This window comes from Larus michahellis, chromosome 3 (genome assembly GCF_964199755.1).
Source record: "Larus michahellis chromosome 3, bLarMic1.1, whole genome shotgun sequence".
In the NCBI taxonomy this organism is placed as follows: Eukaryota; Metazoa; Chordata; class Aves; order Charadriiformes; family Laridae; genus Larus; species Larus michahellis.
In genome coordinates this window covers 61,775,874-61,794,790 of record NC_133898.1, presented here as the reverse complement: position 1 = coordinate 61,794,790, position 18,917 = coordinate 61,775,874, and the positions used below count along the sequence as shown (strand labels likewise).

At 39.2% G+C, this 18,917-nt stretch overlaps 1 protein-coding gene across 14 annotated transcripts in view; it reads left to right on the top strand.

Moving 5' to 3' along the window:
- Nucleotides 1-18,917, top strand: part of SYNE1 (spectrin repeat containing nuclear envelope protein 1) — a 311,588-nt gene that overhangs the window by 215,766 nt on the left and 76,905 nt on the right. For 13 of the 14 annotated variants that reach the window (XM_074580424.1, XM_074580426.1, XM_074580430.1 and 10 more), the window contains 10 exons: nt 1,104-1,298; nt 4,802-4,975; nt 6,939-7,130; nt 11,606-11,740; nt 12,354-12,460; nt 13,813-13,963; nt 14,785-14,919; nt 15,074-15,229; nt 16,983-17,192; nt 18,733-18,834. In XM_074580424.1, coding sequence (XP_074436525.1) covers nt 1,104-1,298; nt 4,802-4,975; nt 6,939-7,130; nt 11,606-11,740; nt 12,354-12,460; nt 13,813-13,963; nt 14,785-14,919; nt 15,074-15,229; nt 16,983-17,192; nt 18,733-18,834 — 1,557 coding nt within the window. The remainder of the gene's footprint in view (nt 1-1,103; nt 1,299-4,801; nt 4,976-6,938; nt 7,131-11,605; nt 11,741-12,353; nt 12,461-13,812; nt 13,964-14,784; nt 14,920-15,073; nt 15,230-16,982; nt 17,193-18,732; nt 18,835-18,917) is intronic. The other variant, XM_074580422.1, reaches the window with a different exon arrangement.

Sequence of the window (18,917 nt, the reverse complement as noted above, 5' to 3'; positions counted from 1 at the left end):
TCTTTTAGCAAGGAGCCTTTTTAAAAAGTAGAATAGATTTTAAGAGTTTGTCCAATCAAAATTTTCAGCAAAATATTTTGTCAAAAGTGTGTTCAGTGACACCTGCACATAATATTCTTCATCATCAGTGCTACTAGCATATATCAGACTATTTATAACATTCCCAAATTTACTAAGATCATAACCAATACTGATGCATTGTAAATTGATCTAAATACAATCTTTGCCTTGTTAAACAGAGCCAACAAACCAAAGCACACAAAAAATTCTCTCCCAAGGGAAGTCCTGAGAAATGATGCTCTGAATAATAAGAGAATACCTTATCAAGTAACCAATCTGACATATGTGCAATTTGTAATCATCTAAGCCTCTTAACTGATAGCTTGAAACTATAGGGTGGGTCCAGTTGTCATTTCAGTAGGAACTCCATGACCTGAAAAGGATAACATTTGGCTTTTGTAGCACTGTGGGGTGTCCTGTGCATCCAATGTGTATATACTATCAGACATGAAAGTGAAGTATCCGCTCTAAGGTATTGGTAATGCAGTATCTTTTTGAAGGTATATTGGAAACTGATTTATAGGATAAGAATGATAATAGGAACTTCTTTTATACTGTGGAGTTAATCTTTGGATGTTTACATATATTGCTGGATGTTCTTTGTCCAGTTAGAAAGTTTCAGGCTGGCAGCTGATTCATGCCCCTATTTCTCTCTCACTAACACACACTCATTTACTTATTCATTATTTTCACTGTTTCTACTAGAATGCCCTCCAGAAAATTTGTTGGAAGAATAAATCTGTATGTATAATATTTCCAAAAGAATTCCTTCTTGTGATATGTTTGAAATGAAAGATAAGTAACTAAATCCGTATTTCAGTTATTAGATGCATGATCCTAGCTTAAGCATCTAAAAGCAGGAGTCAGTCTTCCTGAATTTTGGCTCTACCAAACCTACAGTGATGTATTGCACTACTCTGTGTTACTCATGCTCCCTTGGGACAGTCATCTTGAACTTTATATTAAGCCTATGCCTCCTGAGATACTTTCTTCTCGCAGATAAATGTGTCACAAATACTTTCTCTGCTCTCATTTCTAAATAGGCTTTGATGGATGAGATTTTAATGTTACAAGAAGAAATCACCGATCTTCAGACCTCATTAGCCCAGGAGCTGGTTTCAGAACCACTGGATGCAGAAGCTGCTGATCAGCTGGCATTGCAGTCCACTCTCATGGTCTTGGCAGAACGGATGGCCACAATTCGAATGAAGGCATCAGGAAAAAGACAGCTATTAGAGGTATGAGAAAAAACCTCTAGGAGTGGATCTTTTGGATCACATTCCAGATTTTCAAAGCCACTTTTGGCAGACCTGTACTTTCACTGAAGCACTTAGTCACCATTGAAGGCTGATAATTAAAAAAGTCATTTTCAATTCTGCTCATTTCTCACAATTCCTTTCACTAATAAATTATTGCTCTTTTTTAGTGATCCCCTCATCTTAATCCTAGGTGATAAGTAACCAGAAGGAACTTGGAAACACACTACACAAGTCATATTTTATATAGTTGTTTATTGTTTTGGTTTTTTTAATATCCACATTGACATTTTCTCAATAGGTTCCCTTGGTATTCCTTGTCCTCCACAGGAGAAGTAATGAAGTGCAGGTATAAAAGTCATGTACCTACGGTAAACTTTTGAGCAATCACCTGTCCAACCTGAGAGACAAAAGAAGGGGGAAAGAAATAATACCTCTTCCAAACCGTTGCATTGTTGTCTACGCTCATCTTCCCAGTGATTTGCATGCAAACTTTTATCATGGAAGATGCGCCCCTTTATTTCTTTGTCTACCAGCTTTACCAAAAACCCTTTCATACTAAGGTGATGTTAAAAAAGTCCTTTACACATAGGAATGTTGCTGTGTACAGTATACAGATGAGAAAATGCAGTCATGCTAAAGCTGGCTACAGTTTGGCTAGTTTGAACATTGCAGGGCAGCTTTACTACTGTGCTACTAAGAACTGCAGCAGTGAATTCATAAACACAGCAACTTCTGCCTTCATAATTTCTAGCATCAATTGATTCTGAGAGACTGAGAACTGGCTCTGTGTATCTACCTGGGTTACAGTGGGATCCCAGGGTGCATCAGCTGCATTCGTTCTGTGCAGTCACCTGAGACAGTGAACAGATCCTTAGAAAATATCTTTGTTATTCTTAAAAAATTGCTCTAAGTTTTACTTCTCTGAAGAAAGATGGCTTTTATGTAAAAATAAAGAGCTGGAAGTAGAATAGGGATCTTACTGTTTATAGCTTGCACCCCATACAGGATCTTACAAACTTCTTGATAGTACTTACGAGGAGGTGATAACTAATAATTTCAAGATAAAGCATGAGTCAAATATACAAATCTTAACTATGGTGAGGATTCCCACAGTTACTTAGATACAATAGCACAAGTATCTCCCAGTAATCCTGGGTAAGAAATATGTATGGTATGCAGACAATATTCAGTAATTTAACCTGTGCACTTTATAGCTCTGATTTCACAGATAAAATCTGCCAGAACACTGCAGGGATGTAAGTGTAGAAATGCAGATAGAACAGGTAATGAAAATATTTTGCTGTTGCGGGTGTGGATTGGTAATATTATTCTTTCTGTGGACCTAATTTAAATAACTGGAGCCTGAGAACAGTTCGGCTCTGGGTTATTTGAGACACTTAAAAACTATCATTACTTTTTATTCTAATGCAATTATTAATTTTCCCATTAAAATTAAGCATTCAGAAAAGCTGTGCAAACACTGCCTTGTGTGAGGGGTTTGTCCTGCACATACAGGTCTGAATTTCCTTACAGAAGAGTAGTAGGTTGACCCTGACCAGCAGGAAAACACCCACCCTCACTCCCCTCTCCCATGGGATGGGGAAAAAATAGAAGGTGGGGAAAAATAGAAGGCAGGCAAAAAGACTCATGGATCAGGATAATGACAGCTAAATAGGGTAAGGAAAAGCTGTGTGTGCAAGCTAAGGAAAACAAGGAACTTATTCACTACTTCCCCATCAGCAGGCAGATGTTTAGCCGCTTTCCTGGAAAGCAGGGTCTGAGCACATGTAACAGCTGCTTGGGAAGGCAAATGCCATAACCACAAATGCCCGCCCCCCACCCCATTTCCCTAACCTTTTGTTGCTGAGCATGATCTCATATGGCATAGAATATCTCTTTGGTCAGTTCAAGTCAGCTGTCCTGGCTATGTCCTCTCCCAAAATTTTGCCCATCCTCAGCCTTTGTGAGGGCCGGTTGGAAAGAAAGCCTTAATGCTGTGCAGGCACTGTTCAGCAGTAGCCAAAACATTGCTGTTATCAACACAATGTTTTGTGTTTTAGCCACAGTTCCAAAGCACAGCACTGTACAGGCTGTTACGAAGTTAACTCCACCCCATCCAGATCCAGTACAATCTTCTCCCCTTGTTCCATTCTATTTGCAGTGTGCTTATGGTCCACATTATCTGATACATCTAAGTGTCCTCTGACCACCCCATTCTATCTGTTTCTTATTCCTTAAATCCCCTCTACTCTCTCCAGAGCTCTGTATCTCTTTTGGACTGGGGAGCCCAGAACCGGACACAGTACTCCAGGTGTGGGCTCACCGGTGTTAAGCAGAGGGGAAGGATCACCTCTCTCAACTTGCTGGCAAAACTCACCCTAATGCAGCCGAGGATACAATTAGCCTTCTCTGCCCCAAGGGCCCATCGCTGGCTCATGTTCAACTTGGTGTCCACCAGGACTCCCAGGTTCTTTTCTGTCAAGCTGCTTTCCAGCCTCCCTGGGTGCAGCTGGACTTTGCAATTCCCTTTGCTCAACTTCATGAGGTTCCTGTCAGCCTGTTTCTTCAGCCTGTCAGGGTCCATGTGGATGGCAGCACAGCCCTCTGGTGTATCAGCCACTCCTCCCATTTTGTGCCATCAGTAAACTTGCTGGAGGTTGTTACTGGCCTCCCACTAAATTTCGTGCCACTGATCACCACCCTCTGACCCCAGCTATTCAGCCAGTTTTCAAATTCATAGGGACGATGACAGGGTGACTCTTGCTGATCGCTCCCTGTCTATCCCATGGATGGACCAGCTGACAGATGGAGCCAGGGAGTCTGTGTTGCTGCAATGCTGTTGCTGCAGCAGCTGTTGGAGCTTAATGTCCTCCCATACCCCACAGCACAGGCACAGGGATCCTCTGAGAGGCCAGACAAGGTAGACAGCTCTTCAGTCTTCTCGTTACCCACTGTGGCTACACCAAAGGGCCCACCATTACCCTGTTGGGTCCTTGAAGTACCCCCTCCTGCCTCTCTTGAGAGACAATAAGGCTATCTAACAGCCTGCTGCTGCCAAAAAAGACAAAGCTGCTCTCCTTTCCCTGCAGCCCACTCCCAACTCTGTGTCCCCATGTATCTTTCTCCCTAAGCAAACAGTCATGTCCTAGTTGAGCAAACTGAATCAATGTGAGGGAAACCCAAAGGACAGCAGCAAGAGGAGGCAGAAAAGACCTCACCTTTAGAAGGCTGTAATAGCAGAGATCTACTGAAGGAAGTAGAAATGAGTGACTGAACTGAGACAGAATTACAGTCACCAGAAACATTCCCATCGATTGAAAGCAATAACGTTTTGTAAAGGTTTCAAACTTATGAAAGAAAGGGCTTATTATGGCTTAGAAATACTATCTAGAAGTTGAGAGAGAGAGAAAGAGGGAACATTTTTTAAAAGTGACTGCTGTGGTGTATTTCTTTTAAAAAGTAAAATATAATTTTATCTTTAGGAAAAACTGAATGAGCAGCTGGAAGAACAGCGGCAAGAGCAGGCTCTTCAAAGGTACCGTTGTGAAGCTGATGAGCTTGACCACTGGTTACTCAATACCCGAGCAACGCTGGACACGGCTCTGGTCACAGCTGAGGAACCTATGGACATGGAAGCACAGCTGGTAGACTGTCAGGTAAAATTATCAGTCCTGTAATGTTTAGATGAATAGGACGGTCACAGCTTTATCTGAATGGAGACAAATATGGAGCATTAATGTTAAGTCTGTTATTGAGTGGGATGAGCCAGCATATTAGTGGGGAAGAAGTCTATGTGCTCCTTGGCACCTCATATACACTCAGTTTCATCAATGATTTATAAAATAAAATATAGCCTGTTCTTCATTTCTTGTTAAAGATTGCAAACAGTGCTTTAGGAAACGCATGTAAGTATAGCAGCAGGAAAACAAGATATCCTGAGTGCAAGAATATTTGAAGCTCTACAACTTTCGGAGGGCATTTTGTTTTGCTTCAAAGGCCTTGTATTCACTTCACTTGCTGTTTTTGCTTTGCTCAAGCTAGAGTCGCTGAACAGCTTACTTGATAGATATGAAAACACCTGCAGTGTACTTTCCTACTCCTCCTTTTCCAGGAGGAGGAAAAACACACTCCCACTAGCAGTGCTGACTGGGACAGTGTTGTGTTTTCTTCAGCAGTAATCCCTACCCACATTCAAAAGTAAATATCATCAGTAGTTACTATTTTTTATGAATTTAATATTAATCAACCCAGAATACCAAAACAACTGAGGAAAAACATTTTGCTGCAATAGGATTAATTGTGTATACTTTTATTAACAAGGCTTGGATCAGTCATAACATCCAGGTTCTCAAATTAGTGTGAGTTTTCCATTTATAATTGAGAGTTGAGAACTGTATGATCATTAAAATTACAAGATAGACATGAGGCAGACAGACAAAAGTTCCCTTTTTATATTAAAGAATGAGGAACTCAACTATTTTAGGATAAATGGAAGTTAAGTTTCATGTACATCCAATGCATTAAGCATCTAGTTAAATTTCCACTGATATCGCTTCATTATTGGAATTTTCAGTCTGCTCAGTCTCAAGTGTTCTTTCATCACCCGTCCTTGGGAGCTGTTTTTTGTATATAGATAAACCCTGTGAACTTAAACAGAGCAGTAGAATCATAGAATCATAGGGTTGGAAGGGACCTCTGGAGGTCATCTAGTCCAACCCCCCTGCCACAGCAGGGTCACCCAGAGCAGGTTACCTGTAGGAATCTCAAAATCAAAAAGAACAGTTAACTTTGTGCAAAGGCTAATACTGCTTTTCTTTTGCTGGTTTTTAAAATCTTAATACAGTAAGATTTTATATAAAAGTCCTGTATTTTTTTCCACTTTCTAGAGACTCTGTCCATCTTACCCTGCACACATTCCTTCAGGGGCAATATTTGTAAGTTTATGCTTGACAGTTGCAATGGAAACAAAAACATTTGGTGTCAGGCTAGGTTTTTGAGCCAGAATTGTATGAGCTTTGAGTTTGGAAGATCAAAATATGCACTATGTCTGTAATACGTGAATGGTCAAGGGAATGTCAGGAAAGTAGCTTTTGAGAATAAACATGCCAGAGATTTGTCACTTTAAGACTCTCTTAAGAGGATTATACAGAAATCCTTAAGTCCATCATGCACCAATCAGAAAGAGCAAATAGCGAGAAGAGCAGCTTATCAACACAGCCAGAGCAACACACAGGAGGAGGTAGGAAGCATTTCACTTAAATGTACATGAAAGAAGTAACTCTAGCTGTGTGCTCTGTTTCTTGTCATTATGGATGTCAGTCTAGCATCTTAGCCTTTAATATGCAAATAAAGAGCATCTCCTCTACAACAAATACTTTATTTTTTTTCCAAATAACTTTTTAATTGCCTATTTTGAAAAAGGATGCAAACAGAAATGGCAAATGCAAACATTTGCAAGCATATTCCTAAGGACTCTGAAAGGGCCTGGAAGGCAAAGCAATGACAATCTGGCTTGCCCTTAGCTTGGCAACGGGTGAGGTAGGCCACAGGTCGTCTTGCCAAAAGCGTGACAGATACTGGAAAATGTATGAATTTGGTTCATTGTTTTTGCTGCTGCAGAACATGCTGGTTGAAATAGAGCAGAAAGTGGTAGCCTTGTCAGAGTTATCTGTGCACAACGAGAACTTGCTTATGGAAGGGAAGGCTCACACCAAGGACGAGGCAGAGCAACTGGCTGTGAAGCTCAGGACACTGAAGGGCAGCCTTCTGGAGCTGCAGAGAGTGCTCCATGACAAACAGATCAACATTCGGGTAAGTGGCTCTTCCCAACTGGCTTCACAGTGGGCAGGAGGTTGGGGGGTTTCATAGAAGTTTTATGCAACTGAGGAAAGGAGTAAAAATTTTTTACTGATTTAGGTTGAGCTATTCGTCTTCAGTTAGTAAATGGAATTACATTCCAAAATAGAAAAGAACTGCCTAGCAAGCTTTAGCTTATCATTTTCAAGTTAACAGCACCACTTCAAGGTGAAACTATCCTAACCTGTCTTCACTGAAACGACAATAATAAAGTAAACAGATCATTAGCTTGGTCTGGATATACTCTGTTCCTGTTCCCAGTTGCTTTAGATTGCACCTGCTCTGGGGCAGGATCCCTCCCCCAACAAAAGAACAACCTAAATACATGCTTTCCTCCATACAGCGTGCACAACACAATGATCAGATAACATCAAGTTAATGAAACATTTTTAAATATGGCTAATACTTCGTGACATCATTACATCAAACAAAATGTTATATAAATAAGAAATATTTAACCTCAGTTGTCTTGTAGGTTTCTGGTCCTAGCAGCATTGGCCTGCTTATTGACACTAGTTAATTTTTTTTAACAGTTGTTTTTGGTCATTCTTTAGGTTAAACTAGCATGTGGAGAACTGAATGCATACAAGAAACCCAACCATGTAATGTGACTGACTGGTTTTGAATTTGCTTGCCCTGCTGTGACTCCCTCCCCCACCTTTTCTTTTACTTCTTTTCTGGGCTTTGCTGTGCAAATTAAACACGATAAGCTTCAAAGATTTCTAGCTTGTAATGCAGATTAAAGTCTACTGAGAGGTTAGCTTGAAAAGTCACTTGACGTGCTAAGAACTATTTTTAGTCCAAAGCAACTGGATAACTATAAAACTTAACATAGCTTCACATAAAAAAAACAAAACAAAACAAAAAAAAAACACAACCCCCCCCACAAACAAACAAAAAACCACAACAAACAAACACTAAAAAAAAAAGGGCGAAGGAAAAACCCCAGATATTTATTTCTATTGCTTCTAAGATGAAGTAATTTTAATGTTATTCTTGCATATTAAACCTCATGATTAGGCAAATGAAAAGTGTTATCAACAGCATGTAGGCATATAAACTATATCCTGATACAATACTTGTGAAGTGAAAAGGCATTACAGACCTTATTGCTTCATTTTAAAATATGCATGCTGTAATATATATATTGCATATAATGCAGCACAGTTAAAATGCAATGGTGTGATTTAGTTTAAATAAACTTTTAAAACAGATTTTTGGATGCTTTTCTAATATTGAAAATAACAACAAAATAATCTCCAGATGTAGAATATGAATCATTTAAGATGCTACGTGCATGCAAGACTTAAGCTTCTTTATGAATTGCAAACTTTTTTTGGATTACACTTATAGACTATGGAAGAAAATAGGCATAGGCAGTATGACATCTTCAGATTTTCATTAAGTAATTCTTTTTCAAATGAGAAATTCTATAATGTCTTTTTCCAAATAATCAGGCATAAAGTATTTCTTTTGGACTGAGGCTCAGGGCATCAGATGCCCAAAAATGCACTAACTCTATCTTCTACCATGTTTAACCCTGAGAAACCTTACATGCTAACAGCACTGTTGCTTATGCATGTAAGAAACTCAGACTTATGCATGTCTCTAGATGTACTGATAACCTTGTAATTGCCCAGAGGCATAGACAGACCAGCCTGCACTCAGAAAAGGAAGGATCCTCCCAAGTTGCACTGCAAGAGCATTGTAAAGACTGAGCTGTATTTTCCTTAAAGCGGTATTTCAGCATATCTGTTATATCTGTGACACAAGGCTTTTTAGGAGCCAGTGTGAGATTCTGTGACTTCCTTGCAGCAATTTCAGTTTTCCTTCTATTTTAATTAATTAATGTCACTAATGATATGGAAAATGTTATTTGGAAACCAACTCCTTTATTCATAAAATGAAGCAGTGAAACTCATTAGAAACATGCTGGATCAGGAAAGTTCCAGACTATGTTGATTCCAAAGGTAGCATTTTTTGTGTGCTTTGGAAGATATACAAAACATTGCATTATTACTGTTACCTACTAACTTCTGTGACAGAGGAGCAATAAAAATAAATAGAATCCTTATAAAGCAAAGAAGTAGAATGGATTCTGTAGTGGAAAAAAAAAAAAAAAAAAAACAAGCAAAAAAACAAACAAAAAAACCCCCAACAAACAGATAATGGGTTTTTACTATTTATTACAAAGTGCCGGAGGGGGGGGGGGGAGGGACGACTTCAGTTTCACAAGACAAATATGCCTGATATAAGTTTGTACAATTCTAAATGCCTTTGAGAGATCAATTTTAGCACCATTTTCTTCAGGATTTTCCAAATATTTCTGTGCTGCACTGGATAGTCCCCAGGAATGCCAGCTTCAAGCATTTATACCACTGGCTATTTGAAGAAAATGTAATACAGTTCCTTCAGAGAGAATTCAAATGAAAATGCAAGTGTGTTTTTCAAACTTATGTTCTATGATTTGAGAATGATAAAAATCTGGTTCACAAATAATTTTGATCTAAAAAATATGTACAATAGCATATTTGCATCCACAAATGCCACAGCCCCTTTTACACTCTTTGCTGTTGTGGGAACTGTGGGACTACTATTTATTTGTCTTAGTGTAACTCCAAACTTGTAGCTTCTCAACCTTCTTCCCAGAGCAGAGGAGACAAAATCTAACTGAAATCAGCCAGCACAAATGCAATGGAGAACTAGATACTATTCTCTACAGGAATTTACAAGTTGAATACCTATTGTCCCTAGAGTATATAAAATGAAGCAGACTTTTTTTACATAATTTACAGAAATATTGTCTTTTTTTCTAATTTTTAATAGAAAAATTAAAATTCTAGACCCTCTTTATCCCTCGCATAACATTTTCTTTGCCTAATCTGATATTCTATAATGGCATTTTTCACACAGTGACCATGTCAGCTTTTCTAGGAACTTGTTCCTACAACGTATCACAGTTTACCTGCAAACTGAATCCTTAGTGAAACAAAGCTCTTTCATAGAGCAGGGGCTAATAGTTCTCTGCAGCTCTAGATACCTGCTTGCTTGTTTTGCTTCTCTTACAGTTTATATCCTCTAACACTAATCAGTCCTTTCAACTCCAGTATACTCATCATCCCCCAAAACTGAAATCTTGTGCCTAACTTCTACTATTTATCAAAACTCTGCCATTTCAGTGCCTGAAGCCAGGGATGCTGGTGGCAGAGGTCCATCCCAGTTGTTAGTATGAGGAGCACTGGATGAGGCAAGAGGGGCTTCCTCAGCCACGTTCAGCGCTGCTGGTCCCTGCCTGATTTGAGGCAAGGGTTCTCTGGAGAGTGGAACGTGTTTTTGTTTTGGGGAGCCTGATGTAAAGTCTGAGGCATTTGGTGCTCTTACTTTATTTAGAATAAGTGCTGAATGAATATGGACAAAATATGAATTCTCAAAAAATGAGGTATATAAACAAAATGGGAGAGGAATTAAGCTCCAGCTTAAATTAAGCTCCTTAAAGCTTAAAAAAAAAAAAAAAAAAAGGTGCAAACTCTACAGTCATTGTGTACATGCAAGAAACATTAAATAAATCCTGAGAGTTGTGTAGATCTAAGTAGCCAGACCTAGGAGAAGTCTGTCTTTAACATTAGGCCTGGTATGTTAAAATCCCTGCATTTGAATATGTAGGCTGCTAAAATAATTTAAATTTACAGCCACCATGGATTGCTTAAGTCAAGAAGTTGATAAAGCAGTTTTGGGAACTATTAAGACTTTTGCTCTTTTGCTTTGCTGGCATAGAAGGCCTGTTTAATCACTCGTGTTGGAAAAACATACTGATAGAAGCGTGAAGTGAAGGGACTGTTGCTTTTGCTATTCTATTATAACATTCTGTGGTTTGGTCTCTCTTACTGTCTTTCCTGTTCATAGCATACAATCTGCTGTTAACTGACTGTGTTTCTGCCAACCATGGGTTGATTACTTATTGATAAATAAACTGATACTTACTGATAAATAAATTTTGACCAGAATGACAACTAACATTCTCTTATTTTTAGTTAGGCAAAAAAATGGCTTTAATTAGACTAAAAGCCTGGCAGAACAAGCCATTGATTTCCTGAGCTGCACTCTCCTTTACGGACCAATGCTGGTTTTTAGGAGAAGCAGAACAGTCTTCAGAAATACATCAGTCCATGGTCTCTGATCTCCGGTGTCTGATTCTGCTAAGTGCAGTGGTGCATGTTTATTTTACATTTTTACAGATGCTTTCTTGCTAGTAACTATTGACTAGCAGAAGTTAGAAATCTAAAGTCATTGCTCACTTCAGAATTTATGTAAGCCAGCAGCTTGAGACATGGAAGGTGGCACTAGTTGTGGTTTTCAGTTGATGAGCTGGACCTGCCAGCTCTCTAGCGACATAAGAGAGTTTGTAAAATCTTTATTTCTCACTCTTACAGCAGGGATCGTTACAAGAAAAGGAGGAGAGTGATCTGGACTTCATTTCCTCACAAAGCCCCAGTGTCCAAGAATGGCTGGCACAAGCAAGAACCACTCGCTCACAGCAGCAGCAGAGCACCCTGCAGCAACAGAAAGTTGGTGTTTTGCATTTCTTTTACTCCCATCTTTAGATTCTGCTTAACACTGTAGCTGAAACATTCTGTTAATATTTCCACCAAAATCTCCATTTTTACACTGTTTCTTACTCAGTGCTATTGTAATGATGCATCTGAGCTCGCTATTTTGTATCTGTAACAGCCAGGTAGACTAGACTTCCTGGGTGACCATGGCCAACTTGCTTAACCACTCTATACGTCCATTTTCCATTAGTAAAATTGAATTGAATCAACCCTTAAAGCTACTCTAAGGAGATGATGGTATTTGTTCAATATAGTAAATATTGTCTTTATAGAAGCAAAGATACACACATTACAAGATATATTGTGTTGCATCATACAGAGACATCCTCACTAGGTTGTGTTCCAGAAACTGCATTGCATTAGTCAATTAGTTCAACAATCCAGTTTATGTACCAAACATTTCTGTGTTCCTGCGTGGAGATTTTGCACTGCTTTTGGCGCTCAAGGAAGCCGTATCAGAAATAGCTCAGCTATCTTTACATGACAGTTATGCAATGTAGACATATCCTTCCAAGGTAAAAGCAATCTGTTTGAGGTTTGTTTTGGTTTTTGTAACTTGCTATGCTAGGAGCTGGAAAAAGAGCTAGAAGAGCAGAAGAATCTGCTTCGGTCAGTAAAATGCCGTGGAGAAGAAATCCTAACACAGCACAGTGTTCCAGAAGGCCTGTGTATAAGGTGTGCTTTCATGTGTTATTCTGCAAAGTAAATTTCTATGACCTGTGCTTTGTCATCCCTATGTTTACTTCCCTCTTCTGCATATAATCCACTAATATTTTTTTTTTATCATTTTTATACAGCAACTAGGATACTGGGGTCCTGGTTTATAATTGAGAAGTCTGATAATATAATTACACAAACAGTTTTGTGCTAATAGATCACGTTTAGCATTTACAAATTCCTTTTATTGTGATTATTAAGCATCAGACAAAAATTACAAACTAGTAGGATTCATTAGATAAGCAGTGGATCAGTTATTATAGCTTTATGGTCTAGCATTGGTGTGGGAATCATAGCTGATCTCTAAAACATTGTAGTCTGCCATCGTAACCAGAACTTTCCAGATGAAATAGTCATTGATTAATTTTATTTTTCCTGCAGTTAGTGAATATTTTTCTTTCTGAAGCCTTTTATATTTTTAATTTCACTCTGGTCTGTATTTTCTTGCACATTTGCCCCTTTGAGGGAAGTAGATGTCTATAAAAGCATTGGCTCTGGGTGCGAGAGACTTCTGCCCCAGCAAAGGCAGAAGAAAATAACTGCCTACTGCTGATGTGGACCTTGAGGGAGCAGGAAGGGCCAGATCTTGGGAAGAGGAAACCAGGGTGAGCATAACCAGCTTGAGATTCAAGGAGCAATCCATCCTTTGGTTAAAAGACTTCATTGATGTATCTCAGTAGTCATGAGCACCTTTGTGGCTCTGCCAGCATGCCAATGTCTAGAACATGAAGATGGTTCATGAGGCAGCAGAACCAAGACTTATGCATAGAGAATGTGAGCTGTACTCATAGAGAATGTGACCTGTACTCAGTAAGTTCTTTTCCTCAGCCTTTGTGTAAATTCAATGTGGTTTTTTACTATAATGCCAGAAAGTACTTATCTCCTCCTTTTTGAGGCTTCCTTCTGTCACGTTACGCTATAGAAACAAACAAAAAAATCAAACAGAAAACGCTGAACTTCATTCACTGCTTACCAAAGCTGAACGCATATGCTTGTCCTGCATTAAAATATCAGGGTACGTCTGGCATTTTGAGAGATTGCTTCGAAGCAAAGCTTATTTAAAGGTTACATTTCAATGTAGTATATATTCAGACCGTTTTGGGGGTTCTTACTTAGTATGGGTACTTGCAGGTCTAAACGGTCTCTTACAAAGTATATTTTATCCCATCAGTCAATAACTTCTTGCAGCTACAAACCAGCCTTTTTCTTACTATCTTATCTGTTATAACTTTATCTGTTATATATCTGTTTATAACCTTATCTGTTATAACTTTTGTATTTGTTAAACCTTTGTGCATCTTGCCATTCAGTGAGAAGCCTGATACACTCTCAGAGGAATTAGGCTTGGAAGGTGAGAAGCCATCATCTGAAGAACAGATGAAGATGAAATGGGAAAGCCTGAACCAGGAATTCAATACCAAGCAGACACTGCTCCAGAAAGCTTTGGAACAAGAACAGCTGGTAGCTATTTTTAATTTCTCTTTGCATTTTCTCTATGAAAGCACTTGTCACAACATGAGGTACAGTATGTGCATAGCAGATGCATTAAGGCGATGTAGTTAATGCAAAGAATACAGAACAATTTATTTTTGTGACATCTTTAAAAACTATGAAATATTGGCACTAGCACTGCACTTGTTCAAAGTGATTTGAATTGCGCTACCATTCAGGAAGGAAGAAAAGAACAAAATTTTTATTTACTTCTCTAACCCAGGATAATTCTGTAACAAATCATCCCTCTGAAATTGACCAGTACTCTGGTGATAATTCAGAGGAAAAACCGGTATTTTCAGTTTGAATGTTTTTGTTACGCTCAATTCATGGTCTTAATGAGTATGTGACAAAGCAGCAAGTGATTTCAGCCACAGAATTTTTACTGGAAGAAGCAGGGATTAATCAACTAAACTGGGAACAGTCCAAGGTCTATATTAACGTACAGCCTCCATTTTATTTTTAATAGACCCAGGTCCGCTATTGTTTCTATAATACTACATTAAAATCAGCTTCCAAAGTTATAAATATCTTGTATTCATTTCACACCAATTAATTATTTTTTTGGTAAAAACATGTAATTGCTAATTCTGGCCACAAGTATTTATTCTGCTCTTCTAGTGAACCTCCTGTTGAGCAGTGTTTTATTCAAGACATTCATGACCGAACAGTCACAGGAGGACCATGGGTGTTATTTGGTGATATCTTCAGTCAGCAGTAGAATCTGTATAGCTGAATTTTGTGCCCTGTATGTGCAGTAGAAGCACTCCTAATTAGTACTTCTCTCTCAGCAGCTGTATAGCAGACCAAACCGACTGCTATCTGGAATGCCTTTGTATAAGGAGGAAGGACAGGATGAGGATAAATCCTCAGTGTCACCGGTATTGGTTGAATTGAATCAGACCTTTGAAGATGTGTCATCTGAGGTAACATTTCAATTGTTTTTACAACAGCAGAGATGCATTTACAATGAAAACTTCTCTAGCTCCCACCCGGAAATCCAGCCCTTTCACAAATATTAGATGTTAGAAAGAGTATCTTGTACTTCTGCTCTCGACTTCTCTGATTTCTTTTGTCCAGGCTGGATGGGTGGAGGAGAGCCTGCATCTTGAACAGAAGCTGTATGATGGTGTTGCAGCCACCTCCTTGTGGCTAGATGGTGTTGAAGAGCAGGTCTTTGTTGATACAGCTCTGTTGCCAGAGGAAGAAACAGAAACATATCTCTGCAAGCAAGAGGTAAGGAAACCATGAAAAGGAGTTTCTTTAAATTGCCAACAAGGGTGCATTTTATGTAGTGTTTAGAAAGAAAATATTAGAATCCTAGATAAGAGACATGTCATGATCTCCGCGTAATTGCAGTATTCTGCTGCTGTTTAGAAGTAACTTTATTCACTGTGTCGAAAATTGTGGTGGGTTGACCCTGACTAGATGCCAGGTGCCCACCAAAGCCACTCTATCACACCCCCTCCTCAGCTGGACAGGGAGGAGAAAATATAACAAAAGGCTCATGGGTCAAGATAAGGACAGGGAGATCACCCAGCAATTACTGCCACAGGCAAAACAGACTTGACTTGGGGGAAATTAGTTTAATTTTATTACCAATCAAAACAAGAGTGAGAAATAAAACTAAAACACCTTTCCCCCACCCTTCCCTTCTTCCTGAGCTCAACTTCACTCCTGATTTTCTCTACCTCCTCCCCAACCAGAGGCACAGGGGGACGGGGAATAGGGGTTGTGGCGAGTTCATCACACATTGTCTCTGCCGCTCCTTCCTCCTCAGAGGGAGGACTCCTCACAGTCTTTCGCTGCTCTAGTGTGGGGTCTTTCCCATGGGAAACAGTCCTCCGTGAACTTCTCCAATGTGAGTCCTTCCCACAGGCTGCAGTTCTTCACGAACTGCTCCAGTGTGGGTCCCTTCCACGGGGTGCAGTCCTTCAGGAACAGACTGCTCCACCGTGGGTCCCCCACAGCGTCACAAGTCCTGCCAGTAAACTTGCTCCAGCTCTCCACAGGGCCACAGGTCCTGCCGGGAGCCTGCTCCAGCGTGGGCTCCTTCCATGGGGTTCTACCCGCTCTGGTGTGGTGTCCTCCATGGGCTGCAGGTGGATATCTCTTCCACCATTAACCTCCACAGGCTGCAGGGCGACAGCCAGCCTCACCATGGTCTTCACCAGGGGCTGCAGGGGAATCTCTGCTCCAGCGCCTGGAACGCCTCCACCCCCTCCTTCCTCACTGACCTTGGTGTCTGCAGAGTGGTTTATCTCACACAGTCTCACTCCTCTCTCCAGCTGCAGTTGCGCAGGTTTTTTTACCCCTTCTTAAATATGTTATCCCAGAGGCGCCATCATCATTGCTGATGGGCTCGACCTTGGCTAGTGGCGGGTTTGTCTTGGAGCCAGCTGGCATTGGCTCTATTGGACATAGGGAAGCTTCTAGCAGCTTCTCACAGAAGCCACCCCTGTACCGCCCCACTACCAAAACCTTGCCGTGCAAACCCAGTGCAAGAATGTTGCAGAAAGCAGCACCTGACACGAATTTTGCCTGATCAGAAGAGAAATAAACATAGAGTTTTTCTGCTGTTTAACTTCTTTGCTAAGTATTAGCAAACACCACAGTGTTGAAACTGAAATAAGTAAAAAGAGGGAGGAGTGCTCTGGGGTATGGAAACAGTACAAATTCATCAACACAAAATGGAGAGAGGGAAAAGGACGTTTTTCAGCAGCTGCGTGGATTTCTGTTTCACAAAGTCCTTATTTGGGCAGGTTCATTTTGTTTCAGCACTTGTTTTCCTCAGAGCAGTCTGTGTTGTTTTGGTTTTTTTTTTTTATTACCAGAAATACTGCAGCTGCATAACTTTGTCTAGTGTGTGTATATTAACAACGTAAAAAAGTCACTGCATCACTGCAAAATTGGCAATGGTTATGGCAATATGTTTGCCTGCTTTCTAGAATGTCTAATTGTCGCTTTGTTTTATTTTCTACAAAATCAGTCTCTTGCCAAAGAAATCAAGGAGGTAACGGAAGAAATGGATAAGAACAAGGGTTTATTTGCTCAGAAATTTCCTGAGAATGGTGATAATAAGGGTATTATAGAAGACACTTTGGATTGTCTCCTGAGAAGGCTGAGCTTGCTGGAGTCAGTCGTAAACCAGAGGTGCCTTCAGATGAAAGAAAAGCTCCAGCAAATAGTGACTTTCAAGGTATGATGCCCATCTGAAGGAATTAAAAAGGGTACATGTCAAATGGGGAATATAAAGGATTTGATTGTCAAAGCAATAAGAATTTTTGGTACCAAATCAAGAGAACAAGTTTTCATAGGTTTTTACTGAAAATCAAACTTGGTAGGCTATGCAAAACTTGGCACCCAAATCATGTTCTAAAACTCAAAATTTCTGCTAGAAGCCTTCTGCAACTCATGCAATTATTGTAGAAATGATCATTCATCCCAAACTCACCCTCCTGGCACTGCAATAAATGGAAATTGTTGACTACTGTTCTCAAAGAAGAAAAAGCAACTTTAGAGTTCCACTCTATGCATTTTATAATTTCAGAAATGACATAGTACACAGGTTTTATTAGCGATGATAAAACAGAAAACATAATACTTACTCCCACCTTTCCGATCACCCTTTACCCATCCTATTATTCTATAAGAGCTTGTATCTCAAGCTGTCTGTATCAAGCAAAGCAGAAAATAATGAAGAGAGGTGGAAAAATGTTTGCTTTTAGAAATCTTTTTAAACGGACTTCAGAAATGCTTTCAGACCTTAATTGGTCTCTACCTTCTCTCTTATTCTTATCATATAAAGCCTCCAGAATGGTTTACTTTTAATGACAAAAACTATATAAATTCCAGCAAAAAATTGGAAAACAGATTGCTGGTTCTTTAGATTAGGATCATAATTTCATAGGTTGTTCTATAGGATTTCTTTTCAAACTCCATAACCTTTCCTCTGCAGTAGATGGGGAAAAAAAATTATTCCAACAATTTTAAATAAAAGGCCTTTTGTTGCTGAAGAAAGGAGATAAGGTGATTAGAATCCTGTGCTTTATTGTGTAACAGAGATATTTAGCATTTCAAAAGAATTTCTGCATGGAAAAAAAAAAAGTCAAAAACACACTCCTATATAATGCTAAAAGTTTTAGAGAAATGCGCTGATTATTTTCTATTTTACCTATATTAGGAGTTCTTTTGGGATGAATGCATGAAAAAAAATTGCAGTTTGGCAAAAATTGTTAATATGCATGCATCTGGTCTAATAAGGTACTGTAAAAGTTGTAATATATAGTTAGCCCTGAAATGTGTTGAAGCCTGTTTACTTTTTTTTTATATTTGCTTAATTTTGTAATGAAAAAAGCTTTCCTTAAAAAGTAAAACCTAGCTTGTTTATGAGCATATGTGATGGAATAAGCTACACAAGAATAACATGTTTTTGTTCAGTGAAGCTAATTGACCCCTGCTAAATAATTATCTAATTGGAAGGCAAAAGCAGAAATGAGTTCACAGGTTATGTTTTGAATAGAAGTTAGTTTAGCTTTTTGCTCATATATATGGAGCTACGGATATGTTGCATATTTTACATTGGATGATTATGGTGCTTTCAATATTGAATAGTTTTTAAGCCTTAGTGCTGATATTGTAACATTGTAAAGTTTTAAACTTTTTTCGATCATAAAATATTTTTCAGTTGGCTTGTGCAGTGATTAGTTATAATTTGTTCCTGTTGTTGTCTCCTGTAGAATGACCTGAAGCTTCTGTTTGCATCAGTGGCTGATAACAAATATTTAGTTCTACAGAAACTAGCAGAGGCAGCTGAGAGACCAGAAACAGAACAAATGCAGGTATTACTAAATGTCTATTACTTGGGCAGGGAGGAGGGAAGAGATAAAGTTTCTATTTAAGGTATAACTGGATTCTACAGAAT